This window comes from Emericellopsis atlantica, assembly GCF_019669845.1.
Source record: "Emericellopsis atlantica unplaced genomic scaffold F5Z01scaffold_5, whole genome shotgun sequence".
Classification (NCBI taxonomy): domain Eukaryota; kingdom Fungi; phylum Ascomycota; class Sordariomycetes; order Hypocreales; family Bionectriaceae; genus Emericellopsis; species Emericellopsis atlantica.
Window position 1 is genome coordinate 122,375 of NW_025764707.1, and position 24,567 is coordinate 146,941.

Consider the following 24,567-nt stretch of genomic DNA (forward strand, 5'->3'; position numbering starts at 1 on the left):
ACTCGTGATTGGCTCCACTACTCGAGCGGGCAGGCCACTCGTCGAAAAAATCCCATACCTCAAGAGCGCCCCTCGACCCAAGTTTTCTCTCTCTCCTTCAACCTTCAAAGGGAAAATCCTGATCATCCAAGAACAAAGAACCTCTTCCTAGATTTCAGCCGGCCCTCGTATTACTCGAGTGCCTTTGGATCTAGTCGACTTTACTTTCTACTCGCAACCCGTTCGCAGCCCCCCGTTGGAGGATTCTGCGACTTTTTTTTCCTCTTCACCAACCCCACGATCTCTCAAGTCTAGGTCGAGCTGTGCTTGATCTAGCCTTTATAACCACCAAACCGCAATCATGGCTGACAAAGGTCTCGAGGATGTCGCTGAGGGTGAGTAAAGATCCTGCGCACCATTTTATTATCGGTCTCGTCCTGTCGCTCTTGTCGCTTGGTACAAGCTCCCCGCGTGGGCGACTGAGGGGCAAGTCGCCAAGGGTTGTGGGCTTGTTGCCCTCGACTGCTTCAAACCCCAGTCAGCCCCGCCATCCAGGCGACGACGAGGAAATAGTCCAAGCGGCGATGCGATGCGAACGACCACCAATCATCTATCATGAGCGCGATGCTGATACTCTGTTTCCAGGCCAGATCGAGTCTAACTACGACGAGACTGTCGACTCCTTCGATGACATGAGCCTCAAGTCGGAGCTCCTCCGTGGTGGTTAGTCCAGCGCCCTTGGCCAAATCAACGAAACAAGTCTGACCAAATTCCCACAGTGTACGCCTACGGTTTCGAGCGTCCCTCTGCCATCCAGCAGCGCGCTATCATGCCCGTCATCAAGGGCCACGACGTCATTGCCCAGGCCCAGTCCGGTACTGGCAAGACCGCCACCTTCTCCATCTCCGTCCTCCAGAAGATCGACCCCAGCGTCAAGGCCTGCCAGGCCATGATCCTTGCTCCCACCCGTGAGCTGGCCCAGCAGATCCAGAAGGTCGTTGTCGCCATTGGCGACTTCATGAACATTGAGTGCCACGCCTGCATTGGCGGTACCAGCGTTCGCGATGACATGAAGGCCCTCCAGGACGGTCCTCAGGTCGTTGTCGGTACCCCCGGTCGTGTCCAGGACATGATCCAGCGCCGCTTCCTGCGCACCGACTCCATGAAGATGTTCGTCCTCGACGAGGCCGATGAGATGCTTTCTGTAAGATGAATCCAGCCTTCCATGCGATGCAACGTACTGACAATGTTCTCCAGCGTGGTTTCACCGAGCAGATCTACGACATCTTCCAGCTGCTTCCCCAGTCCACCCAGGTCGTGCTCCTGTCCGCTACCATGCCCCAGGACGTCCTTGAGGTCACCACCAAGTTCATGCGCGACCCCGTCCGTATTCTCGTCAAGAAGGATGAGCTCACCCTTGAGGGTATCAAGCAGTTCTACATCGCCGTCGAGAAGGAGGAGTGGAAGCTCGACACTCTGTCCGACTTGTACGAGACCGTCACCATCACCCAGGCTGTCATCTTCTGCAACACCCGCCGCAAGGTCGACTGGCTCACCGACAAGCTCACTGCCCGTGACTTCACTGTCTCGGCCATGCACGGTGACATGGAGATGGCTCAGCGTGACCTGATCATGAAGGAGTTCCGCTCCGGCTCCTCCCGTGTCCTGATCGCCACTGACCTCCTGGCCCGTGGTATCGATGTCCAGCAGGTCTCCCTGGTCATCAACTACGATCTCCCCGCCAACCGTGAGAACTACATCCACCGCATCGGTCGTGGTGGCCGTTTCGGCCGAAAGGGTGTCGCCATCAACTTCGTCACCGCCGACGATGTCCGCATGATGCGCGAGATCGAGCAGTTCTACAGCACCCAGATTGAGGAAATGCCCATGAACGTGGCCGACCTCATCTAAGTGTGGAGTCTGAATACGACGTATACGCCTGGGTCCTCCCGCTCATCGAAGCCCTATCTACTTGAAGCGACTCGACGACACAAGGACTGTTCAGGCACAAAACTTTTCATTTGTCAGAATTTTTACTGTCCAGTGATGATAGAACTTCGATTCCGTTTTTAGAGGGCTATTCCAGGCTGCCACAAAAAGGAATGTGGTCTGGGGACGTCTCTGCCCGGGGAGAAAGCAATGAAGAATGGCACCGTGATGAAGGCTCGGGAAGCCCTCAGCGCCTTAACGACAAAAAAAGGTGCATCAGGGCCGCCAAAAAGTAATGCAATGACCTTTATGCTGTTCCGCGGCTGTTTATGTATTTACGGGGTCCTTCTCACGAAATGAATCAAAAATTTAAAAATGCCTGTGTCGCCTCCTGCTGTGATTGTTCTTGCTATCCACGCCTATCTCTCTCGCCGTAACTACATCGAATCATCATCACCATCATCGTCAGCGAACACCTGGGACTGCTCGTGGTATCTTGTGTAAATGTCTCATTTCTCTAGCTCATTCTACTTCATCACGCCTATTGAGCGCATACCAAATTATACATACGAAAAACTAGAGATGCCTGTGTCCAAGAGGAAATTCCATGTTTCTTCTTTCCACACATCTCGGGTGTGTATGAATGATCCTGTAACGCCCCTGGTATAATGCCCCGCCAAAAGTCCGCCAGCCCAGAGAAGTTCATGTCAGTAAATGCAACGCACGCAGCCATCCATCGATCGATCGCCTAGCTCGCCTGACCAAAGGAAACTTGGTTGGGCGGCGGGCTCTTGATGGCCTGGCCAGCGTAGGCGCCGGGAATCGGCACAGCATCATAGACGGGCTCGTCGTCTGCTGCTGCAGCAGGAGGCTGGACATGAATATGAGGAGGTGAGGGTTGGCGGACAGGCTCCTCGGCGACGAACGCAGCCTGTTTAGTCTTGGGAGTTGCCGAGGGGGCTTTGACTGGGGGAGCCTGGAGCACGAAGCCAGACTGGGTTTGCGAGGGAGAGAACTGCGAGCTTGGCTCGGCAACACGACCACCAGGGGTAAAGGGGCTCTCCTCAATGTCGGCGAGGTTGCGGAAGGCAGCCGGGGGGTGACGCGGAGACATGGCGTACTGGCTCAGAGCAGGAGACTTGGGACCAAAGCCGGGCGTGTTGGGGGCGGACTGGCTGCGCAGCTGAGCGAGGTAGAGATCGGAGCGGGCGCGGTCACGGAGATCCATGGACTTGGCAAGACGGCGCTTGGTGTAGTAGCGGTAGAAGACGATGCTGTAGAGCGTGATGCAGATGACCTCGATCACAACCTCAATGATGATGCAGATCAGGGTCCAGTTCTGGAGGCGACAGATGAGCTGGTAGTCGACCTTGTCACCGTAGACAGTTGAACGGGTATTCTGGACGCAGGACCAACCCCACATGTCCTTGTTGTCTGAGTTACTGCGCGAGTTCTGGAAGACGGCAGCAGTGACAGCCCACAAGACCATGCTAACAATGAACTGTGTCTGTCAGTAAGGTGAAGCATGGACAGGGTAGGAATGTACGTACCCAGCCAAGTGCAAACATAGTATAGTAGGTGGCCACCTTCTCAGCTCGTTTGTGACCCCCACGGAAGTAGGCACAGAACACAACAATACATGCGAGCAGTGTCAGACAGGCCATGACCAGCACCAGAATCTGAGGCCAGGTATTGGTATTCTCGGCCCAGGCGGGCATCTTGCTCTGGCTGGGCAGGGTCTTGGTGGCGTTGAAGATGGCGAAACTGGAGGACAGCATGGCAAGGATGATCAGGGCGCAACTGAAGTTGACACCACGGAGAGCAACTTTGGCGAGGCGTACGCGGGTCTTGATCTTGATGTCGCGGGCCTGCTCCTTGTCCGTGGCGCTCTCCTGCTTCTCGAGAATGTCCTCACGGAATGTCGGGCTGAGGGGGTTGTCAAACTTCCTCGCCGGCGTCCCCGGCACCTTCATGGCGCTCTTGAGGGGAGTCTTGGGCGTCATTGGCACGGCTATGGACTCGCGGTTGTTGATGTATCCGAACCCAATGTCACCTGGTTGCGCTTGGGCCATGTGTGACTTCTCGGGGTCTGCGAAGGGGGACTTTGCTTCAATAGGCGAGTGTACAGTCGTGGCCTCCATAAAGCGAGGCGTCCGCGGCTTGAGCGAGTTGTCTGATGATGAAGAGTCCGATGTACCAGTGCGTGCTGGTGTGAGGTTGAGGGCGGCAGGCCGCCTTTTCTCGTCTGCAGTTCTGGTCAGTCGTCTCGCACTTTCAGTGTTTCCTGTTCCATGTGACGGACCTCGTCCCGGCATTGTGTAGAGAATGAGTATTAAGAACCAATATGAAGAATTTCGAAAGATGCAGTCGGCCACTGGAGGAGAGATCGATGCAGTTGATGAGGAAGTATGCCCAGACACAGTCTACGGCAAGCTTTTGCGCAAGAGAAGGAGAATGACACAAGATAGAGAGACCAGCTATCCGAGAAGGGAGAGGGAAAATGGACCAAGGCATACGAAGAGGGACGCATTGGGTTTTGAAGCGACAGAGTGACGCGGCAACGAGAGCAGCCCATTCGACGAAAGACAGGCGCCCATGACAGGGGAGAGAGGAGATGGGGCTTACCTAGAAGCTTGACAGACCACGAAGACGCCTCCTGATAGGCAGGTTCTTGATCAAGATCGAGTGACCAGCAGATGTGGATGGTTAGACGCCCACGACGCTCCCACCCGGCGGCTAGCCGTGTGAACCAGCGGATTGGTGTAAGCTCGAGTACCGGAAGGACTCCAAAATAGCGTCACTCAGCGAGCGTAGTCTGGCGAGCGAAGACAGAATCACATATACTTGTTCGACGTAGAGCTCTTGCAACAAGGCAACTAAAGGCGTTCTCCACGAGAAGAGGAGTTTTGCGACTGGGGAGGAGTTGAGTCTTGACTCGATGTGAGGATGGCGAGCTGAGGAGTATCTAGTGGCGAGACCTCGAGCCAAGAACGACCATTGCAGCACCTCCACGGCCATATCCTTGCCAACGACTGGAGAAACATGATGGCAAACAGCAAGACAACCAAGACTTTGCTGTGTCTCCTGCTTGAATCTGCAAAGAGCAAGGCGGGCGTCGGGCGATGAGGGGCTGATTGGTCGTTGGACTGGAGGGACCCTGGAGCGGGCCAGGGCGGGCGATTAACCGCCTGCCGCTGGGGTTAGCCTGGAGGCTGGCAATGCCTCCTTATTGGCGGACAGTCTGCACAACCGCCGACGTCTGCACCTGCCGGCAGCCAATGAGACGCGCCACAGCCGTGATGAGCACCCAGAGCTCCAGCCACATGCAGATCTGGGCGGTAAACGACATGTCGGGATTCGTCGTCGCTCTCTTTGCTATCGAAATGTTTCATGCGGTACGCTCATTCCCTTCTCTCTACTAAGTACTATTTGATCCGTAGCTGCCGACATGGAGATCGCAGTCAGCGCAATATCGACCCGATTACGTTGCCGTCGAATGTCTCCGGAAGCTGGGCTGCAAGGTTATTAATTACCTAACCTGCGAGCTGAATTTAGCGCACGTCTATCCGTACATAGCCAAGGTTTACCCGTCGTTGCATCAACCTCTCAGCCTAATCGCCTACGCAGAATCCGTACAGTAGTAAGCCTCTCGGCAGGAGTTGTATTGATTGGCAACACGGGCTTGAGCTAGGGTTGCAATACCGGAGCCAACCGCCTCAGCGATGTACGTACTTGGCGTCGATTATACTACTTAGTCAACGCTCAGCATGCGAGGGGCAAGAAAGGTTCTATAAGACTCGACAGATCGCACCAGCTTTGGAAACCGGCATTGAAGAGTACCAATTTTCAGGATCTAGATAGGACCTCGAGGCGTCGTTTCCAACAACTTTGCCTGCACAGTGCACACCGAGACTCAGCGTGAGCTTGCCATGCCGATAAGCCGATAAGGATTACCCCGCGCTTTGTTTCACAGGACACACCTCTACCATGCAGCCCATGTGAAAGGTAAGGCGATGTGCCTTATTTAAAGTACAAGTAATCAATATTCAGTCGCTTATTCTGTTCACCTGTCCCTCGATTTGAAGCTTGGAGTTACACGGTCCTGGAAAAGCACTATGTTCTTGTGTCTGACAAGGGCATTGTAGGTTCCGAAGGATGTTACTGTAGTAGAGCAGCAGAGGTTACCCTCGATACATGATCAAGGCTGTTCGGCTGTTCCAGCATGGCTGCGCCCATAGCAGCTGAACCTCAAGTTATTCCATAGTACTGATTTACACATTTGACGAATACTGGCCTGACCACCGCTGCTGCTCGTACTAAGTTACGTAGTACGTAGTCGACGAGAAGTGACCTTGGGAGATTTCTGAGCCAATCAAAATCCTCCATTTTTCTAGTTAATATGGGGCCTCCAAAGAGTCATAACCCCCACCACTAATTTTTGCTCACACGATGTACGACAGGCCATCACCAGGTACATCACTCACGCAAACAACAACAGCCGCCAAGATGTCTGCCGAAGATAACAAGTACGACGACCCCATGTCAGAGTCCGAGTCTGGCGAGTCTTTCGATGGCCAAGACGATGCGGGCCTCACCGAGGAGAAGCCCTTGAAGTCGGCCCTCAAGAAGTCGACGTTCGCTCCTGGCCCCGCCTACGAGAAGCCTTACCTGCCCCCCCAGACAGAGCCCAAGGACCTCGACGTCAAGACGCTCTCGCCTCTCACGCCCGAAATCATTGCGCGCCAAGCCACCATCAACATCGGTACCATCGGCCATGTCGCTCACGGAAAGTCCACGGTCGTCAAGGCCGTCTCCGGTGTGCAGACCGTCCGTTTCAAGAACGAGCTGGTGCGCAACATCACAATCAAGCTGGGATATGCCAACGCCAAAATCTACAAATGCGACAACTCGGCGTGCCCCCGACCAGGCTGCTACAGGAGCTTTGGCAGTGACAAGGAGGTCGACCCCCCTTGCGAGCGCCCCGGATGTGAGGGCAAATACCGCTTGGTGCGACATGTCTCGTAAGTCAGAACATGGAAATAGCACAGGACGTGACGTCTAACAAGTTCAGTTTCGTCGACTGCCCCGGTCACGATATTCTGATGAGCACTATGTTGTCAGGTGCCGCCGTCATGGACGCCGCCTTCCTCCTCATCGCAGCCAATGAGCCCTGCCCTCAGCCCCAGACCGCTGAGCATTTGGCCGCCATCGAAATCATGAAGCTCGACAAGATCATCATTCTACAGAACAAGGTCGACTTGGTGCGGGAAGAGGACGCCAAGCAGCACTACGAGTCGATCCGCAAATTCATCCGTGGTACCGTCGCAGCCAACGCACCCGTTATCCCCATCTCTGCGCAGCTCAAGTTCAACGTCGATGCCGTCCTTGACACCATTGTCAACACCATCGAGGTACCTCCTCGCGACTTCTCCATGGACCCCCGCATGATGATTATCCGTTCCTTCGACGTCAACAAGCCCGGTGTGTCTATCGACGAGCTCAAGGGTGGTGTCGCTGGTGGCTGCATTCTGCACGGTGTCCTCAAGCTCGGCGACGAGGTCGAGATTCGTCCCGGTATCGTGTCCCGCGACGACAGCGGTGCGCTCAAGTGCACACCCATCTTCAGCCGCGTCATCTCGCTCAACTCCGAAACAAACGACCTCAAGTACGCCGTGCCCGGTGGCTTGATTGGTGTGGGTACACGTATTGACCCTACTCTGTGCCGTGCCGATCGTTTGGTTGGTTTCGTTCTCGGCCTCAAGGGCACTCTGCCCGAGATTTACAGCGAGCTTGAGATTGAGTTCAACCTGCTGCGTCGTCTGCTGGGTGTGCGCACTGCCGATGGCAAGGGTGCCAAGGTGTCCAAGCTGGTCAAGAACGAAGTCATCATGGTCAACATTGGTTCTTCGTCAACTGGTGCCAAGGTCTCTGCCATCAAGCACGATGCCGCCAAGCTGGTTCTGACCACCCCTGCCTGCACAAGCATTGGTGAGAAGATCTCGCTGTCTCGCCGTATCGACAAGCATTGGCGTCTCATTGGATGGGCCTTCATCCGAGCGTAAGTCAAATCATTGGAACCCTTATTCAGTGTTTGGTCTGTGCTGACTTGAATTTCCTTGTAGCGGTGTTACCGTAGAGCCCAGCAACTAAGAAAGATATGGTCTTTGCACGGAAGAAAAAGGTCGAGATGTGGCACATAGAACCAGGCCTGTTGAAGATTAGGCGTGTCCCTAGATGTGGTTGGCGTTGGGGTTTGCTTCCCGTGGCGCAGAAGCGGAATTTCCTTTCCACACGAGGATATCACGATTACGATGATGAGTGCGTACGTACCAAAACACCGGCCGCAGACAGCTGTTGGCTCTACGTAGTGAGGTTGAGACAACGGTATGTCACCTGTGTTGGGTCTCTGCATCCAAGCGCCTGGCGACGCCTAGGCAGGGCCCTCTGTTAACATAGAGCGGAGGGTCGGGTTCTTTCTTTCCACGGACTGGAGTTCTGGGTAGAAGGCACAGGCTAGCGGCTAGAATGTTCAGTGTTGTTGATATGACCAATGTGAAGTCCCATTTGAATTCCTACAAGGGTGTACCCGAGTCTTAAGTACTAGCAATTATTTGCGAACCTTTCTTGCATGCTTCACCAAGTTTTCAATGACGCCTTCAAACGTCTCTCTTTCAGCGATCCTCTCATCTGTCCTCTTGGTCCAGTACTCCAACACTTCTTTTGCAGTGGCTTCAAGCGATTGCAGCTTTGTGACGTGAGATTGGAGTTCTTGGTTCGTCATTCCGTCCAAGGCCTCATCAGTAGTCTTACAGGCATGCCGTGCGGACACCATGTCAAAATCAGGCGGTGGAGGTGGCCCTTTCCGCCTCTTTGGTTTCCCTTGTGTATCTACAGACGTGGATGAGGCATTACCTTCGCCCTGCCGTAAGCGTGATACAGACCGGGAGTCACTGGACGTGCGCGGTGAGGCCCCTGAGGGCACACTCAATGACGGCAAGACAAGCTTCTTCTGCTTCGAGGCAGGGAGGATCTCGTCGAGATCGACCGGGACACCGAGTGAGACCAGGAACAATCGACGCGTACGGGAACGTATCCAATCAGGTGGTGCAAGTGGTGGCGGCGCAATGAGCTGTGACCATAATGAGGCGGATCGGGGTGTGGTGAATGACGTTGACTCCTTGGGCAAGGGAGGGAATTCCGGTACATCGAGTTCCTCGGGGGGGAAGAGATACGCCAGATACGACTCGGTAGAGCTCATTATATCATCGGCGTTGAGGCCCTCGAAATCCGGTATCGCCTGCTCCAGGTCAGCAAATAATCAAAGTCCCCTCGCAGTGTGGGCGCGTACAAATGGCAGCGAGTTTTGAGGCGCCGCGGGTACTGGGTGTGCCTGGGCCTCTGGTTGTTGGAAATCGTCGTCGAAGTCGTCAAAGTCATCGTCCCCAGCGCCCTCCTCGAAGTCATCGAAATCGTCGCCAAACGCATCTTCTGCATCGTCGCCAAAATCACTGGCTTCGTCGAGTGTTGGCCTGATCGATCTTGAAGATTTTCTCCTCGGCCGGCCCGCGGGCGCGGATTCAGAGTCAGGTGCCCGTAACGATGGTGAATTAAGTTCGTCTATAATTATGGAAGAATCGTCAATACATGATCTTGCGTTACTCATGAGATCATCATTTACCCATACCATGATTGCTTTCCCCGTCGACCTCGCCCTTCTCCTCGGCACTCGGGCTCACCACGACGTCAGGAGGAGCGTCCGCTCGTCTCTTATCCACGAACTCCTGCGATCGAGGGCCCATCGATCCAGGCGCCTCCTCGACAACTGTCGCCGGTACTTTCTCACTGTGCCCAGTGCTTTGTGATTCGGTGTCATCCTCGGGTATCACCGCAATCTCATCAGGCTGGGCATCGCCCTCCCTCATCTTGCTGGCTTCGGTACCCGGCACCTCGCCATGTGCAGGCTCGTCATCGACTCTCTCGACTCTCGTAGTGGGTACGGGCGAGCTTCCGTGCGCGCTGGCGGCTGACTGGGCGTCTGTGAAGTGGTCCTCGGAGTCGGAATGATCTGCTACAGTGGTATAAGCCGGGTAGGTCTTCACTTGGGATAGGTTAGGCCTACCTAGCTGATGGGCTCCAGTATCTTCTTGCTTCCGAATATCCACTGGTGGATCGAGTTCTCCTGGACTCGCCATGCTGCTTGTTGGAGATACTTTGCCCTCGCGAGACAGGTAGTGGATGGGCGCTCAACGAGATCGGTCGGTTCGAAAAGGGGTTTTGAAGCCGAGTTCACCAGGGCTCAGGTGAACGGCATATCGCTCGGCACGCTTCCCGTTGCTCTTGTACACAGGTTTGATACTTGATGGAAAAATGCAGTGTCATACAAGGGTAGTGCAGGTCCGTAAGGTTGATCTAGGTCGAGAACATGCGATCGCCTGCCTGATGCCGTCCATCATCACGTGGGGTCAGTGGGCCTCGAAGCTCGCGCCCCAGGCCCGTTGTCGGGAAGGCGATACCAGCCCGGTAGGTGACCAGGCAGGTGTGGCGTAACAAGCGCAGCGTTTGTGGCTTAACATCTGCGCTGCAAAGCACGCTCCAACCTCCAGTTTGCGGCGCGCCGTAACCGCAAATTCTTGGGAGCGCGTGGAGGTCTCGTTCAACAAAGACCCAACCATCATCACAAACATTCAAGCCGTCCCAAGGAGATTGTTTGACAAGCTCACCTCATCCGCAGAGACCTTTGACAATCAATCAGTTGGCATTGTATTCTGATTTTTCTGGCTATTGAAACCGTATCTCGTCCAACCATTGCTTCGGCCTTGCGCCTAAGCACGACCTTGCCTTCGCTCACGACTTCAAGCTCCCTGCGTCGCGCACAATCACATTGACACCTTCGCGCCCAACTTCGACAGGATAACAGCGAAGATGTTCGGACAACCGACTTCGGGGGCCTCCTCGAACAACACCACTTCCACTGCCCCAGCGGCGAGTCCCTTTGGAGCAACAAGTGGCACGCCATCATTCAGCTTCGGGAAACCTGCTTCGGCGCCGGGTACGAGTGCTCCCAGCAGCGGTGGTCTCTTCGGTGGTGTGGGCAGCACGACTACGGGTTCCGGGGGAGGGCTTTTTGGCAACAACACAACCGCTACAACCTCTGCTCCAAGTGGTGGGCTTTTCGGTGGCGGTGGTAGCACTGGCAACACTGGCAGCACGGCACCGGCGAGCGGCGGGCTCTTTGGAAACGCTTCCAGTACAGGCAACAAACCGGCGAACTCGAACCTCTTCGGCGGCGGCGGCTCTTCCTCGACGCCTAGTTCTGGAGGCCTGTTTGGTAATGCCCAGAGCAGCACTGGCGCAAACGCGCCCGCGAGCTCAACGCCCGCTACAACTGCGCCCAGTTTTGGCGGCTTTGGGAACGCCACTTCAGGAAGCAGTGGAAACCTCTTTGGAGGAAGCAAGACGTCCAATGAGAACCAAACGGGTGATGCCGCAACCACTCCTGCAAAGCCTCTGTTTTCTTTAGGGGGCTCGACAACACCTGCAGGGCTTCCTCCCATGGGTCAGAGCAAGGACTCTGGCGCTGCCCCTACACCCAGTCTCTTCGGTAGCAACAAACCAGCTGGAGGCCAACCCTCGTCTTCTAATCTTTTCGGAGCAAACAACAAGTCTGAAACCACATCAACCTCCGGCGCCTCTCAGCCTGCGGCTGCTGCTACTACGGGTCCATCTCTGTTCGGCGCGAAACCTTCATCTGGACAATTGTTCGGCGGTGGCTCAGGTTCTACTCCCGCAAGCTCTTCAACAACTGCTGCAGCACCAGCTGCGACTTCCGGGTCGCCCTCGCTGTTCGGAGGCGCGGCAGCATCAAAACCTGCTGGAGGAGCTTCGACCCCATCCGCTGCGGCTGCGCCTGCGACCAGCTCTGCTCCGATTCTCTTCGGTGCGAAGCCGGCAGCGGCGACGCCGGCGACATCGTCAGCCGGAACTCCAAGCCTCTTCGGAGCGAAACCTGCGGCCACCACGTCTGCTTCGTCAACGACGACAGCTACCGCCGGAACCACAGGCCCCAGCTTGTTTGGTGCGAAACCTGCGGCGGGCACATCGGCAATCGCTGCCTCGACCAGCGCAACAAGCCAGCCTGCTACGACTAGCACTGCCGCGCCTGCAACCTCTGGCACCCCTAGTCTCTTCGGGGCTGCCAAACCGGCTGAGACCAGCACAGGCACTGAGGCGGGCAAGGCCCCGGCCTCGAACTTGTTCGGCGGTGCCAAGCCTGCGGAGCCTGCTGGTGACAAGAGCAAAGATGCTGCAGGTGCTGACGCTTCCAAGCCCACAACCAATGCACTTGGGGCATCAACTGCTGGACCTCCGCCCCAGATTGCGACCTTGAAGAACAAGACTATGGAGGATATTGTGACGCGATGGGCCAATGATTTGAACAAGTACAAGAAGGAATTCAAGGAGCAGGCGACCACGGTATCCTCGTGGGACCGACAACTGGTTGACAATGGCGAGAAGATTCAAAAACTCTATCTCGACACATATGAGGCGGAGCGCGCAAGCCACGAGATCGAACGGCAACTAGCTGCCGTTGAGGGCCAGCAGGACGAGCTCGAAAAGTGGCTGGACCATTACGAAAATGAAGTCCAAGACATGTTCTCAAAGCAGGTCGGTCCCGGTGAGCAGCTCGGTGGACCCGATCAGGAGCGTGAGCGCACCTACAAGTTGGCGGAGAAACTCACCCAGCAATTGGATGAAAAATCACGAGATCTGACCAAGATGGTCACGGAGATCAATGACATCTCTGGAACGCTCAACAAGAGCTCCAAACCCGAGGATCCGGTATGTGTAGCAGTTATTCTAGAGCGTATCATTGAACTGACACTTTATCTAGTTGAGCCAAATCGTGCGTGTCCTCAATGGACACTTGACCCAATTGCAATGGATCGACGAGAATGCCTCCTCTCTGCAGTCCAAGGTTGCTTCTGCCCAGAAATCGACAAGCAACATGGGAAGCCACTACGGCGTCGGGGACAGTGATGCCGCCGAGAGCTTCTATCGGTCATACATGGGTCGAAGGTAGGAAGGTTTTCCCGCTCCGGACAGGGCATAGTAGACATTATGGAGTTTATGGATTGCAAATTATTGTGCAAGGGAGCTACTTGGGCAATGGCACAAACGTTGGGGGCTGTTGTGTTGGTAATACACTCGATTAAGGCAAGCCCTATGTAAATGTACAACAGCCTAGACCTAATGATCGTAGGCTCCGAGCCACAATACGGACGTCGACAAGTGACATGGTTACTACATGTTTGACGGGTGGCCGGTTATAGATCTCCTACCGAAGCCGAATCCGGTCGATACCACTTAGTTCTTCTCACCGCCCTGGTCCTTGGTGATCTCGTCGCTGGCGAAGAGTCAGCTTCACATCTAACCGGTCAGTTTCATTTGGACATACATGTGTGCCGAGAGACGATCAAGATGCTGCTGCTGCTCAGCGAGCTTCTTCTTGAGGCTCAACAGCTTCTCCTTCTCGCGCTGGCGGATGGTGTAGTCCTCGTTGGCCTTCTCGCGGCGCTGGAAGGCATCGCTGCGTGCAATTGTCAGCGCGCGTCTGCGTGTGCCAGGGCCATGTCCTCTCTTACCCTTGGCCGCCCATCTTTGGGGGGGCACCAGTGTCGCCTTCGCCCATGGTGCGTGCGGTCGTGGTGAATGTGGCGGTGCGAAGGGGACGGAAGGCGGCCGCCTTGGTGACAGTCGTGCGAAGCATGATGAAGATCGTGTCAGCTAGCGGTATTGGCTTGTTGACGTGACGTTGAAGAAGAGGGATGGGAGGAAATGGGCGGCAGCTCTGGGAGCTTCGAGGTTGGCTGGCTGCTGACTGCTGCGTGCGGCGGCAGGTAAGTGGAGCTGCGATCAAGCTCGTACGTCATACGCGTGAGGTACCACTACCTGAGCAACCCGCCAGTTATTGGGGGCTCACAAGGTACCGGGAAACCCGAAACGGGACTGGCCGGCTTGTGGAGGGAGCATGATCTGATTTTCCATCTTCCAACTTCCGACTCAAAAGCAGATTTTCGTAGTTGAGCGTGCACGGTGCTCCTTGCGAAGGCATTGCTCCGGGATGACTTGAAGGCAGTACACATGTGTAAAGCCAATGCGTACTCATAGCAAAGATGTTCCGAATACCGTACGAATGTGGCGCATGTCTGGATATCAGCGTAGTCTCGACTAGTCCACATGGCCGCGTGTTCTCGTGGCTACCCTGTGCACGGCGTACCGAAGCTTGTTCGCCTCCTTTGCATGGCTCATTCATCGACTGATGGCTTTGTATATAATATAGCTATATGTTGTCGACGAATGTACGTACGTGCGTACCTACAGTAGTAATAGGTCATGACCAGGCAAGTGTGGTTTATTGAACTCCCCAGGGAAAGCATACTTTTAGGCTCTGACATTACCAATAGCGCATTAATCCACCGCCACCATCTGGAACGTGATCGAGACAAGTGAGGTTTTATCCACCACGAAGAGTCCGCAAGGCAAGAATGAATTTTATTGTCTCTTTCCACGCAGGACTGTGCTCGTAGTCACCGCGTAGAGCGCATGCAGCTTGATGATTGGGCGTAAGCTGGTGTTGTGAAGAAGAGTGACGAATGGCGTCGTGGCTGAGAATGACTGGTTGAGGGCGTTAGCAGTCCTTAGTGCAGCATCAGGTGGTCCCGTGCACTGAAGCCCCCGGAAGGCAACCAATTGCTTGAATTTCCACTTTGCGACGCGTCTGTCCAATCCGACCCGTCTCCTGCTTTGCCTGCCATTCTCCTCGCCCACCCCCAGTCGGGCCTGCCTGTCTACCTGCCTGAGCTCTTATTATTATTCTGCACCTCGAACCCACCTCGCACTTCCATTCTCCAAGACCACCACTAAATCAACACAACCGCCGACTTTCACCCGCCGGAATCTCTATCGTCTCTTCGTCCAGGGATTTTCTCTCTTTCATCAAACCACCAAACCGGTACGTATGCCCTCGTCCATTGCGCAGCCCAATACCGCTCTGCCTGCCTCCCATCTATCGTCTTCGCCCTGTCGTCATTGTCCCTCTGCCACCCAGACGACTCCCTGGCCGCGGCTGCAACCTTCGGATGAGCGAGGTCTCGCAAAATACCTCCCATGGTCGAGTATGAATCAGACCTCTCCCGGCGACGCCATCGGAAGGGAGCATGGCCACGCAACCGACGATGACCCCTAAATGCTGTCGGTTCAACCCCACCATGGATTCAGGGAGAGCGGGGAATATCGTCACCAACGATTACCGCCCCTTCGTCGTACCACGCGCGCGCGCAATCACTCCTTCCAGAAGCCGACGACGAACTTCGATCGAGGCTCTCATTGACCAACCTGCTATCCCTGGCGCCTAGCAATTGCGCAATTGGCAAACCAATATCGTCACCACACCTGCCGTTACCCTGCGATCCTTCGCGAGCTGTTTCTGCCTAGCACGTCAAATCTGCTAACACTTAGCTTTAGTTATTACAACCTCCAAAACCGTCAAAATGGGCCAAGAAGATGCTGTCTATCTCGCTAAGCTCGCTGAGCAGGCTGAGCGCTACGAGGGTACGTACATATTCGACACGCCTGCAGCGTAATCGTGCATCCAAGGCTAATCCGCTTCAGAGATGGTCGAGAACATGAAGATTGTCGCTTCCGAGGACCGCGACCTTAGTGTCGAAGAGCGCAACCTTCTCTCTGTTGCCTACAAGAACGTCATCGGCGCTCGCCGTGCCTCTTGGAGAATAGTCACCTCGATTGAGCAGAAGGAGGAGACCAAGGGCAACTCTTCCCAGGTCACCCTCATCAAGGAGTACCGTCAGAAGATCGAGAACGAGCTTGCTGGTATCTGCGAGGATATCCTCGATGTTCTCGACAAGCACCTGATCCCCTCTGCGACATCCGGCGAGTCCAAGGTCTTCTACCACAAGATGTAACCGACCTCGCCTGTCACACTCGAACGGATCACTAATGCTTCTCCAGGAAGGGTGACTACCACCGTTACCTCGCCGAGTTCGCCACTGGCGACATTCGCAAGGGCTCTGCCGACAAGTCCCTCGAGGCGTACAAGGCTGCTACTGAGGTCGCGCAGACCGAGCTGCCTCCCACCCACCCTATCCGTCTGGGTCTGGCCCTGAACTTCTCAGTCTTCTACTACGAGATTCTCAACGCTCCTGACCAGGCCTGCCATCTCGCCAAGCAAGCTTTCGATGACGCCATTGCCGAGCTTGACACTTTGAGCGAAGAGAGCTACAAGGACTCGACCCTTATCATGCAGTTGCTGCGCGATAACCTGGTGCGTACCTGCCAACACTTGTCATGTGGAGCATCTTACTAACGAACATGTAGACCCTCTGGACTTCTTCGGAGGCTGACAATGCCAACGCTCCGGCTGAGGGCGCCGCCTCTAAGGATGAGGCTCCCGCTGCCGCCGCTGAGGCACCGGCTGCGGAGGAGCCCAAGGCTGCCGAGTAAACTTAATGCTCTGAACAGCGAGTGTTTTTGGGCTTCGGTCCGCGTTGGAGTCGGGGCGGATCGGTGTCTTTGGAGTGGACGGAGACTTCGGTTCGTATCAAGAGCTTCGGCATGTTTTTTTTTGGTAAACCATAACACACAAGAGGGTTTGGCTTTGCCAATGGTTTCGGCACGGAAGGCTGAAAAGGAGCAAAGCCTAGGCTCTGCTTTTTAGACTCGACTACGCAACCGTCTGGACAATTCAAAATAACTAAAATTGCTTTCAATACACTGAACATACGGGCTCAGGCGATTGTAAAGCACTATCAGTTGAGAGCACCACAATGATGCTGCCTCTGTGCGTCAATTCTGTTTTTGATTGGTGGGTGATTCACAGTCGTCTGTTTCTAGGACCGCATAATGGACTCTCAGCCACAAACTACAATCCAGGCATCCCACCATGAGTTCTCCCTCTTCCTCAGCTTCCATGAGGTCGTCCTCCCGGAATCGATAGCCCCTATCATTGCCACAACGACATGATCTATACCAGCAATCCTCTGCCTCATCAAAGGCCAAGTCGTCAAGGTCGACGTTCTCCACACCAGTCTGAAATTTTGTTGCGAAGCCGCTGTTCGCCTGGGGCTCAAGGCGTAGCGAAGCATCGTACGAAGCGCGTTGCGCTGGCGATGATACTACATTATACGCTTGTGTAATCTGATCAACGCTGAAGATTGCTTCCTGGGAAGCCGCGGCTTTGTCCGGGTGATTCTGGAGGAGGGCGCGGTGGTAAGCTTTCTTGATGAGTGCCGTTGGATCTTGTTGGTCGTCGATCAACAGCGGGTCAAGCTTCAGTATTTGGTAGTGAGTGACAGACTGCGCAGAAGCCATTGGAATATCTTGAGCATCGAATGAGGACCAGCCTCTTCTCGGACGTAGAGTGTTCTTGGTCCCTCAAGTTTGAGTGTTGCCAGCGGATGAGGGAAGATGTTGAGAATTTGCGTCACGTGACATGATACGTTTTTTGTATAACACCTGCAGCCCGTGAAAACCAGGCACAACAGATGTGCTTCCAAGGATATCGAAGAACTATGATGGTACATAGAGGTACAGAGTTGTATATACACGCGCAGACCCTGCGTAGATCGCTTATTTCGGCCACTTCGTCCACTTGTACTTTGATGTCTAAACAAGTCAGTTAGCACTCTTGACACTTAACACTCGGGGACACATGTACAGTACCTTCTTGAAAGATTTGATGAGCTGTGGCATCTCCAGCATTGCTGTTCTTTTCTTCTCCATCCTGGCAGATTGTCAGTAATGATTCCCAATGCCGATAGTTCTTTGGCCAAGCATACTTTGAGATCATGTGCCTCTCGTGGATATGACCCTTGACCTTCTGTCCGACACCAGTACCCTTGACCCTAAGACCGTGCACGACGCGATGCGCCAACCTGGTCTCGGCCGCCTTGTTTGACTCTGGGAGGAGGTGCTCAACGCCATGCTCCCTGGCCATCTTGTGCAACTCCGCTTGCCGTCGACTGGAGTACACAGGGTCCTGCCATGCACCGGTTTCGGGGTTCTTATATCGTTGAAATGGGTTCGGTCGCTCTTCTTGGTATCGCGTAGGCGTAGGCGCTGTGTTGCCTGTAGGCAGGATGGCGGCCGGTGGCCAGCGTGCGAAGAAGCGCTGCAGGGGCTCGGGCAGCGCTTTCGCGAGCTGGATGAAATTCTGAGCTGGAGCAGCCATCGCGTAGATGTGGGCTCGGAGCCTGTCTGTGTCGAGTGACGATTCAATGTTGGTACGTAGAGAACGTCTACCCAAGGCTGCACGTCAAGATTTCTGACCCTGGTTTGGAGAGGACCCACACAAGCAACCAGAATACTGATTGGCGCAAATACACGCGCCTCGCTTGCTCGACTCAGCCTTGCTGCCTCTATCTATTTCTCAACGTCGGCTCCCACATTCGATCTTGCCACCATTATCACTATAGAAGTCGCATGTCTCGACTCTGTGGCGAGATATATCTAATACGTTCGACATGCCGCTCGACATTGACGAAATCTTGCGTAAAAAGAAGGCAGCGGACGCAGCGGCTGCAAAGCCCAAATTCATACCCAAAGCTCAACGTGAGAAGCTTGCTGCCGAGAAGTTGAAGCAAGAGGCAGACGAGAAGAAGAGGAAAGCCGAAGAGGAAGCGAAGAGACGGACAGAGGACGAGAGGAAATGGGCAGCCGCCACCAACGGCGACGCAACGACGCCTAATGGCGTAGCCAACGGTGTTCCCACCGGGCCCAGGTCCTATCATGACGAGCGAGGCGGCGGCCGTGGTCCCGGCGGGAGAGCTGGGCGAGGTGGACGGGATGGTGGTCGACCAGATGATCGAAGATCTGCGAAGAAGGACGAGAAGAACGCCGGCGACAAGCGATCACAAGAAGACGTCGAGCGACAGCAGGTCATGGCACGATACCTCGGGCCAGATGTCAATAAAGAATCCACCTTCTCAGCCAAGAAGAAGCGTATGCGCACCATGGACAAGAAGTTCAATTTCGAGTGGAACCTAGACGAAGACACGAGCCGCGACACGGACCCCCTGTATGCGGCGCAGACAGCCAACAGAGGCTCGACACTGGCAGGCATAGGCGGCGAGTTCGACAGGGAAGCAGAAGAAAGAGCCAAGAAGAGGGCCAAGATGATTGAGCAACGGGATGTCGAGCATGGAAAAGAGCGTGCCATAGGGATCATGGAGGACTTCTACCGGGCACGAGAGCGAGCGCAGCAGCGCGCAGACAAGACGGGCTTGGGACGACACTGGTCAGAGAAGGACCTATCGGACATGCGCGAACGAGACTGGCGTATTTTCAAGGAGGACTACGGCATCGCTACAAAGGGCGGTCTCATCCCGAATCCCATGCGAAGCTGGAAGGAATCAGGCCTACCACCGCGTCTGCTCGAGATTGTGGATCAGGTCGGCTACAAGGAGCCGTCCGCTATTCAACGAGCGGCCATACCCATCGCCCTTCAGGCACGAGATCTCATCGGCGTGGCCGTTACCGGTTCAGGTAAAACAGCAGCCTTCCTGTTGCCGTTGCTCGTCTACATTTCCGACTTGCCGCCTCTGGACGAATACAACAAGAACGAGGGACCGTACGCGCTGATCATGGCGCCGACTCGAGAACTGGCTCAGCAGATCGAGACAGAGGCTCGCAAGTTTGCCTCGCCCCTTGGTTTTCGAGTCGTCAGCATTGTCGGTGGTCACTCTCTGGAGGAGCAGTCATTCGCCCTTCGCAACGGAGCAGAGATCATTGTGGCCACGCCAGGTCGTCTTGTTGACTGCATCGAGCGTCGGCTTCTGGTGCTTGGCCAGTGCTGCTACCTGATCATGGATGAAGCCGACCGCATGATTGATCTTGGCTTCGAGGAGTCGCTGAACAAGATCCTCGACGCCCTGCCCGTGACCAACGAGAAACCGGACACGGACGAAGCAGAGGACTCGAGAGCCATGCAACGGTACCTCGGGGGGATCCGTTACCGACAGACAATGATGTACACTGCAACCATGCCGCCGACCGTGGAGAAGATTGCACGCAAGTATCTACGCCGGCCAGCCACTGTTACCATCGGAAACGCAGGCGAGGCCGTCGACACTGTCGAGCAGCGCGTCGAGTTTGTGCCTGGCGAAGACCGCCGCAAGAAGCGTATGCAGGAGATCCTTGCGTCCAACGAGTTTGGCCCACCCATTATTGTCTTCGTCAACATCAAGCGAAACTGCGATGCTGTGGCCCGGGACATCCAACGCATGGGATGGTCGGCCGTCACCCTGCACGGTTCCAAGACACAGGAGCAGCGTGAAGCCGCTCTCAACTCTGTCCGTGCCGGACAGACGCAAGTCCTCGTGGCAACGGATCTTGCTGGGCGTGGTATCGATGTTCCGGACGTGTCCCTGGTCATGAACTTCAACATGGCCCACAGTATCGAGAGCTATACGCATCGTATCGGTCGTACGGGTCGTGCAGGCAAGAGTGGTGTGGCGATCACGTTCCTGGGCAGCGAAGATACCGAGGTCTTGTATGACCTGAAGCAGATGTTGAGCAAGAGCTCCATCTCCAAGGTTCCGGAAGAGCTCAGGAGGCACGAGGCTGCGCAATCAAAGCCCACGCGTGGCGGCGGAGGCGGCGCAAAGAAGGAGGAGTCAGGACCAAAGTTTGGTGGACGATGAGCAAAGACGTAGTTAATTTAATAATGTCAGCGTGAAAGTCCCAAAGGACAACTCGGCGAGCAATGTGTTGTCTGGCAATCTCTGCAAATCTGACTCTACGCAATTTTTATCCGCCACATGTGTGTCTAGCTACATCCGTACAAAGCCATGTCTTCATCAAAGTACAAAGAACTCCTTTACTCGAGCTTGAGCTGCTCGAATTGCTTAATCGTCTCCTCGTAGCTCTTGGCCTCCTGCTTGGATTCCGCCAACCTCGACTGATCGAGCTCCTGTGTTTGAGCCGATGACTTCTCCTTGTAGGAAGCCTCGTTTAGGGTCTTCTCCTGCCTAGCAATGTTTGACTTTGCCTTGTCAAGCTTCTTCTGAGCCTTGGCGATCTCGGCGTCAAAGTCGACACGCCCACTGACGTGCAAGAAGACGGTGGCGTTCATGCCCACTGGGTAGGCAACGCTTCCAGTGGGGCGAGCTTCGTTGGGTCCAACGATCTTGATGTCAGAAACACCCTTGCCGATGAGGGTCTTGATAGAGGTAATCTGATCATTCGCAGTCTTCAAGGTCTCGTCATTGTATGCTTGCACGGCGACTAGAGAAAGAACGTTAGTTTGGCAACATGAGGATACTGCGAAACTGCAGTAGACTTACGCTGAGCATTGTCCTTCAGGGCATACTCGGACATCAGGGAACGACCACCCTTGGCGCACTCCAATACGACTTCGTAGGCAGTCTCTGCCTGAGGGTCGTCGAGTGCAGCATCGTACGTGGGGTATTTCGCGATCATGATCGACGTGGTATCGTCATTGGGCCTGCGCGGCATGCGCTGCCACATTTCCTCGGTGAGGTAAGGCATGAAGGGGTGAATCATGGTCAAAGCAGCCTCCAGTGTGGTGTACAAAGTCTGCAGCGCTGACTGGCGCTCTTCCTCCGTACCATCACGGATGATGGCCTTTGAGTTCTCAATGTACACGTCGCACAGTTCGTTGTACCAGTAGCGGTACACAATAATGGTAGATTTCGAGAACTCGCGGTCGGCCAGAGCCTGGTTGATCTCTTTGGCGGCTGTGGTCATCTTGTGAAGAATCCATCGCTCAGCGAGGGTCTTTCCAGGGACATTACCCTTCGCAGCAGGCCTGAAATCCTCTGGCAGGCTGCCGAGAACATACTTGGTAGCTTGGAAGATTTTGTTACAGAACTTGCGGTAACCGTGGATGATCTTAACGTCCAGGTTGATGTCACCACCGCCAGTTGTTGCATTGACCATGGTGAAGCGCAGGGCATCGGCACCGCACTGGGGGATGCCGTCAGGGAAAGCTGTCTTCTGGTACTTGGTGGCCTTGGCGACCTCGTTGGCCGGGAGGTTGCCTTGAGAGAGCTTCTCGTGCAGCTTGTCAAGCTCGATGCCGGAAATGACATCAAGAGGATCAACGACATTGCCCAGACTCTTGCTCATCTTGCGGCCCTCTGAGTCGCGCACAAGACTGTGGCAGTAGACCTCGGTGAAAGGAACCTTGCCAGTCATTTTGAGACCAAGCATGATCATCCTAGCAATCCAGAAGAACAGAATGTCCCATCCCGTCTCCAGTACGGAGGTAGGGTACAGCTTGTCGAGATCATTAGTGTTCTTTGGCCAGCCAAGGGTGCTGAAAGGCCACAAGCCCGATGAGAACCAAGCTGTGAGTTGTCAGTACACTGCGCTTCCAGATAAGTTGACTATTCTCTTACTGTCAAGAACATCCTCGTCCTGCTCCAGGGTGAAGGTCTTGCCTGGCAAAGCCTTCTGGGCCTTCGCCTCCGCCTCCTCTCGTGTGCGACCAGAGAACCACCGGCTGGCATCTGTGCTGTCGTTCGTTTCACCCTCGATTCTCGCGAAGTAAACAGGGCATCGATGACCCCACCAAAGTTGCCGGCTGATGCACCAATCGTTGATATCCTCGAGCCAGCGGAAGTAGCTACGCTCAGCTGTGTCCGGCCGAATCTTGATCTCGCCGTCCCTGACAGCCTTCAAGGCAGGCTCAGCTAGATCCTTCATCTTGACCCACCATTGGGGCTTCATGATCGGCTCAATGATGTCCTTGGACTTCTCACACTGAGGCACCTTCATCGCATTGTCCTTCTTGTCAACGAACAGGCCCTTGGCCTTCAAGTCGTCCTGGATAGCGTAACGGACATCGAAGCGCTTCATGCCCTTGTACGAACCAGCATTCTCGTTCATCAAGCCATCATCAGTGAGGATGTTGATGAACTCGAGGTTGTGGCGCTGACCGAGGGTGAAATCATTGGGATCGTGGGCGGGTGTCAGCTTCACAGCACCGGTACCGAACTCGACGTCGACGTAGTCGTCCGCAACGATGGGAAGCTTGCGGCCCTCGATGAAGGGGTGGATGGCAGTCTTACCAACCAGGTGCTTGTACCGCTCGTCCTTGGGGTTGACAGCGATACCACTGTCACCCAGCATGGTCTCGATACGGGTCGTCGCAACCTCGATGGTCTCTTCGGAGCCCTCGATTGGGTACTTGAAATGAACAATGACGCCGAATTCGACCTTCTTGTCGTAGCCGGGGACGTCCAGGAGGGTGCGACCAGTGAGCTCCTTGTTCTGGACCTCCAGGTTGGACAAGGCGGTGTTAAGCTTCGTGCACCAGTTGACAAGTCGGTTGGCCCTGTAAATGGTACCCTCTTCGTGAAGCTTGACAAATGTCTCCGTGACAGCAGCAGTCAAGCCCTCATCCATTGTGAATGCCTCCCTGCTCCAGTCAAAAGAGCCACCCATGCTGGACAGAGCCTGGTTGATCCGCTTGTGGTATTCGCCCTTCCACTCCCAGACAGTCTCAATGAACTTTTCTCGCCCAAGATCGTGCCTAGTCTTCTGTTGGCGCCTCCACAGCATGTTCTCTACGACGCTCTGTGTAGAAATACCAGCATGGTCGCAACCAGGGAGCCAGAGTGTGGTCTTGCCCTGCATGCGATTCCACCTGATCAAGACATCCTGAAGGGAGTCTCCTAGAGCGTGACCCATGTGAAGCGCTCCCGTGACATTGGGGGGAGGGTGGACAATGACGAATTTGCCTTCATCCCTGACAGAGCCGTCCTCCTTGAAGCGAGGCTTGAACAGACCTTCCTTCTCCCACCAGCTGTACCAGGCAGATTCGACGGCAATTGGGTTGTAGGCCTTGAAATGGGGGTCGTCGAACGATCGGATGCGCTTCTTCTCGCCGGCTGGTGTTTCTTCGACGTAATCGGGCAGGACCTCCTCGGGCTTCTTCTCCTTGACCTTCTTCTCCTTGGCGGGTTTCGAAGCAGCCTCGGCAGCTTGTTTCGCTTTCTTGGCCTCGAGTTTGGCGGCCTTTTCTGCCTTTTTGCGCTCCTTCTCGACTGCACCGTCACTGTGAGTATGAGGATTTCAGACATGGATGGGTTCACACACGCTCTTTCTCCGACTTCACCTTGGGAGCACCGCTCGTATCGGCACCAGAGGCATGGACACCCTGCTGGGTCGTGCTCGCAATTTCACTTTTCGCATCGGCCGAAACTGTAGGCGGGTGACCTCCCCCTTGCGCTGGACTATCGGAGGCGGCAACTGGAGACTGATTAGAAAAGGCCGCGGACTCTCGAGGAGACGAGTCGTCAGCTTACTAGGATTGGTTCGCCCACTGTTGGTAGCCATGGCGGCGGCTGTTGTACTCAACGGTCGTCGTGGGGAAACAGATCGCACTCGAAGTGCTCTGACGGCGAGTCTGAACGTCGTGGTGGGAAGTTTGACGTGAAGCCCGCTGGAGAGGGCCTCTTTATACTTCCTACGCCAACTGATGGAACAGAACAGACAAGCGTTGTGATCAGAACGCTGTGTCTACAGAGTCATAACAATTGAAACTTTGAGTCACGAGTGAAGGTGGGATAAAATCGGCACTGCATCTAGTCACCCTCGCAATGAGGGGTCCAATTGTGG

General features: G+C 55.0%; 11 protein-coding genes across 11 annotated transcripts; 5 read left to right on the forward strand and 6 right to left on the reverse strand.

Moving 5' to 3' along the window:
- Positions 1–29: 29 nt before the first annotated feature.
- On the forward strand, positions 30–2,286 carry F5Z01DRAFT_647242 (ATP-dependent RNA helicase eIF4A). The gene is made up of 4 exons (XM_046262969.1): positions 30–374; positions 625–702; positions 759–1,183; positions 1,237–2,286. The coding sequence occupies exons 1-4, from the start codon at positions 341–343 to the stop codon at positions 1,888–1,890; spliced, it is 1,191 nt and encodes a 396-aa protein (XP_046120902.1). The 5' UTR covers positions 30–340; the 3' UTR covers positions 1,891–2,286.
- On the reverse strand, positions 2,171–4,223 carry F5Z01DRAFT_696319 (uncharacterized protein; the record flags this gene model as incomplete). Its single annotated transcript, XM_046266284.1, has 3 exons — positions 2,171–3,409; positions 3,459–4,153; positions 4,211–4,223. The coding sequence occupies 3 exons, from the start codon at positions 4,221–4,223 to the stop codon at positions 2,657–2,659; spliced, it is 1,461 nt and encodes a 486-aa protein (XP_046120903.1). The 3' UTR covers positions 2,171–2,656.
- A 2,118-nt stretch (positions 4,224–6,341) lies between these two features.
- F5Z01DRAFT_647249 (P-loop containing nucleoside triphosphate hydrolase protein) lies at positions 6,342–8,458 on the forward strand. The gene is made up of 3 exons (XM_046262970.1): positions 6,342–6,929; positions 6,980–7,966; positions 8,031–8,458. Exons 1-3 carry the CDS (start codon positions 6,358–6,360, stop codon positions 8,056–8,058), a joined length of 1,587 nt encoding a protein of 528 aa, XP_046120904.1. The 5' UTR covers positions 6,342–6,357; the 3' UTR covers positions 8,059–8,458.
- Positions 8,459–10,452, reverse strand: F5Z01DRAFT_647254 (uncharacterized protein). Its single transcript, XM_046262971.1, has 4 exons — positions 10,028–10,452; positions 9,593–9,976; positions 9,257–9,525; positions 8,459–9,205 (listed from the first exon to the last, which is right to left on the reverse strand). The coding sequence occupies exons 1-4, from the start codon at positions 10,098–10,100 to the stop codon at positions 8,516–8,518; spliced, it is 1,416 nt and encodes a 471-aa protein (XP_046120905.1). The 5' UTR covers positions 10,101–10,452; the 3' UTR covers positions 8,459–8,515.
- Positions 10,451–13,092, forward strand: F5Z01DRAFT_647257 (Nsp1-like C-terminal region-domain-containing protein). The gene is made up of 2 exons (XM_046262972.1): positions 10,451–12,747; positions 12,800–13,092. The coding sequence occupies exons 1-2, from the start codon at positions 10,831–10,833 to the stop codon at positions 12,986–12,988; spliced, it is 2,106 nt and encodes a 701-aa protein (XP_046120906.1). The 5' UTR covers positions 10,451–10,830; the 3' UTR covers positions 12,989–13,092.
- On the reverse strand, positions 13,093–13,772 carry F5Z01DRAFT_647259 (mitochondrial ATPase inhibitor, IATP-domain-containing protein). Its single transcript, XM_046262973.1, has 3 exons — positions 13,551–13,772; positions 13,364–13,495; positions 13,093–13,312 (listed from the first exon to the last, which is right to left on the reverse strand). The coding sequence occupies exons 1-3, from the start codon at positions 13,673–13,675 to the stop codon at positions 13,273–13,275; spliced, it is 297 nt and encodes a 98-aa protein (XP_046120907.1). The 5' UTR covers positions 13,676–13,772; the 3' UTR covers positions 13,093–13,272.
- Positions 13,773–15,458: 1,686 nt separating this feature from the next.
- Positions 15,459–16,428, forward strand: F5Z01DRAFT_617521 (TH14-3-3 protein; the record flags this gene model as incomplete). Its single annotated transcript, XM_046260979.1, has 4 exons — positions 15,459–15,519; positions 15,580–15,886; positions 15,937–16,249; positions 16,303–16,428. 4 exons carry the CDS (start codon positions 15,459–15,461, stop codon positions 16,426–16,428), a joined length of 807 nt encoding a protein of 268 aa, XP_046120908.1.
- A 103-nt stretch (positions 16,429–16,531) lies between these two features.
- On the reverse strand, positions 16,532–17,449 carry F5Z01DRAFT_443900 (uncharacterized protein). Its single transcript, XM_046259798.1, has one exon. The coding sequence runs from the start codon at positions 17,293–17,295 to the stop codon at positions 16,771–16,773; it is 525 nt and encodes a 174-aa protein (XP_046120909.1). The 5' UTR covers positions 17,296–17,449; the 3' UTR covers positions 16,532–16,770.
- F5Z01DRAFT_443673 (uncharacterized protein) lies at positions 17,425–18,264 on the reverse strand. Its single transcript, XM_046259796.1, has 3 exons — positions 17,763–18,264; positions 17,647–17,707; positions 17,425–17,589 (listed from the first exon to the last, which is right to left on the reverse strand). Exons 1-3 carry the CDS (start codon positions 18,152–18,154, stop codon positions 17,554–17,556), a joined length of 489 nt encoding a protein of 162 aa, XP_046120910.1. The 5' UTR covers positions 18,155–18,264; the 3' UTR covers positions 17,425–17,553.
- A 91-nt stretch (positions 18,265–18,355) lies between these two features.
- F5Z01DRAFT_647267 (P-loop containing nucleoside triphosphate hydrolase protein) lies at positions 18,356–20,638 on the forward strand. The gene has a single exon (XM_046262974.1). It carries the CDS (start codon positions 18,447–18,449, stop codon positions 20,622–20,624), a length of 2,178 nt encoding a protein of 725 aa, XP_046120911.1. The 5' UTR covers positions 18,356–18,446; the 3' UTR covers positions 20,625–20,638.
- F5Z01DRAFT_647273 (tRNA synthetases class I-domain-containing protein) lies at positions 20,639–24,500 on the reverse strand. Its single transcript, XM_046262975.1, has 5 exons — positions 24,255–24,500; positions 24,046–24,198; positions 22,344–23,993; positions 21,267–22,292; positions 20,639–21,207 (listed from the first exon to the last, which is right to left on the reverse strand). The coding sequence occupies exons 1-5, from the start codon at positions 24,283–24,285 to the stop codon at positions 20,801–20,803; spliced, it is 3,267 nt and encodes a 1,088-aa protein (XP_046120912.1). The 5' UTR covers positions 24,286–24,500; the 3' UTR covers positions 20,639–20,800.
- Between the last annotated feature and the right edge of the window lie 67 nt (positions 24,501–24,567).